Source organism: Buceros rhinoceros, unplaced genomic scaffold (assembly GCF_000710305.1).
Source record: "Buceros rhinoceros silvestris isolate BGI_N320 unplaced genomic scaffold, ASM71030v1 scaffold8807, whole genome shotgun sequence".
Lineage (NCBI taxonomy): Eukaryota > Metazoa > Chordata > Aves > Bucerotiformes > Bucerotidae > Buceros > Buceros rhinoceros.
In genome coordinates this window covers 53,796-55,657 of record NW_010420391.1, presented here as the reverse complement: position 1 = coordinate 55,657, position 1,862 = coordinate 53,796, and the positions used below count along the sequence as shown (strand labels likewise).

General features: G+C 37.6%; 1 protein-coding gene across 1 annotated transcript in view; it reads right to left on the bottom strand.

The window, feature by feature from the left end:
- Nucleotides 1-1,862, bottom strand: part of SYT9 (synaptotagmin IX) — a gene marked incomplete at its 5' end in the record, with an annotated part of 29,839 nt that overhangs the window by 769 nt on the left and 27,208 nt on the right. Inside the window, 2 exons of the mRNA XM_010139295.1 lie at nucleotides 648-777; nucleotides 1,411-1,582. Coding sequence (XP_010137597.1) covers nucleotides 648-777; nucleotides 1,411-1,582 — 302 coding nt within the window. The remainder of the gene's footprint in view (nucleotides 1-647; nucleotides 778-1,410; nucleotides 1,583-1,862) is intronic.

The window sequence follows — 1,862 nt, the reverse complement described above, 5'->3', positions numbered from 1 at the left end:
ATCCCAAATTTCTGCTGAATAGGTTAAAAGGGTGAGGAAGCCTCTTCGGCAGCCATCCAAGCGCAGAAGACCTGCATAACATTTCTGCTGAATAGGGCCCTAAAGACAAAAACAGAACAAAACAAAAAACCATAGGAACCTTGAAAAGCTTTTCTGATTGTGTCGCTTCTTATCAGAGCCTCAGATCTCCAGAGACACTTAAACATTTTTTTTTCAGTGCAGTTAGGCATCCCTTGAGATGTGCTAGTGGCATGGATGATATATTGTTACAAGAAAAGTCAAATTAGATGGTATATATATAAAAAAAATAGGTGTTGGTTGTTCTGTAAACAAAGTCCACTTCTTTGTATCAATTATCAGGGAAAATTGCCCAAGATCTTATTTAAAAAAAACAAAACCAAACCCTTAATCCAGTGTATAATGTTTAAAGACATCAATTACTTTCTGTCTCCCTAAAATTGAGAGGAGCAGACTTGACGCATGTGTTACGTTTGACTTTTAATATCAGTGTTTCCGAGCCCTTTTCTAGGATTTAGTGCATGCATGTGGATCTTGGTTTTGTTCATAAAATTTTATCCAACTTGTAATGCCATGTGGAAGAATATTCGCCATTATAATAATAGGGAAGCAAGAAATAAAAATCTTACCTCTGCAAGAGGATGCCAGTGAGCAATGGGTTTTCGAGGGTAGGAGAGCATTTCGTTCCAGTGGTCGCGACCTAGACTTTCTGCATCGTTGCCTACTTGACATACGCCAATGACCTCATTGTGACCTACACTGTGAAAAAGTTCCATAATATTTTTTTCTGAAAATTTTACCTTTAGAACCATACCATTTACATATTTCACTACATACATTGGTCACATATTTTTAGAATTAATTCTTGTTCGAAAAATATAATGAACTATAAAATGCATAGGTTTGCTCTTTGCATTTCCCACCGATCAGAACAATTTAATTTTCTCCCCATTATAGCATACACTATGTGTCTGTGTGCATGTTTCTTATTTTTGCATGAAGAATGTAAAAAGTCTTAACCTGTGATCTGTCATTAGCTGCCAATAAGCCACAATTTTAGAAATGGAGGCATGTGTCTAAGGTGTTAGCATAAATGTGCGCAAACAGAACATCGCTGTGTGGACTGCCTGATTGTATGTTCAGTTATTTCAGGCCTGGTAAACATATATGCAGCTTAGTATGTCAGTTATGGAGGCAAACCTCGATTTTAAAATTTAGAGGAAATTCTGCCTGATGATACAAGAAATTTTAGCCTTCTACCAAACTCACCATGGCATTAATTTCCCATTTATTTGATGAAAATTATAACTTTGTTTCTTGATGCAAATCTACTGCTGTGCAAGATTTTATAAGCCAATAGATGATGTTATTTTACAGCTACAGGTATCTCACCGGTCATAATCCATAACAGCTATCGACAAGTTAATTTGGTCAATGTTTTCTGGAGGGACGTCAAAGACTATGGCTTCATTGTAAACGGGATTAAGGGTATTCCTCTTGGTGGAAGTTTTTCTTTTCTTTAGTCGCCTTCCTTCACACATTAAAGAAACCTTCACGTAGGGATCTGTGTGAATCATAAGAACAAGGTTGGTTTTCTTTTGTGGTTTTTAAGCAAACATAAATGGAAAATGAAGGGAGCAGCCTTCTTGTATGCCCATACCTGCTTGTGGAATTAGTCACCCGGACCTGACCGGAGTCTGAGCTGCTGTGTTCCCATGGACTGCCTGGGAGGCAGCGGAGCTTTGAAAGCTTTACCTGCCTGACTGCTTTAATGAACAATTTAGGTTCAAGAAGCTCCTTGTTTTGTACTGACTTTTCAAAGGGCATTAAAATATCTGCTGAAC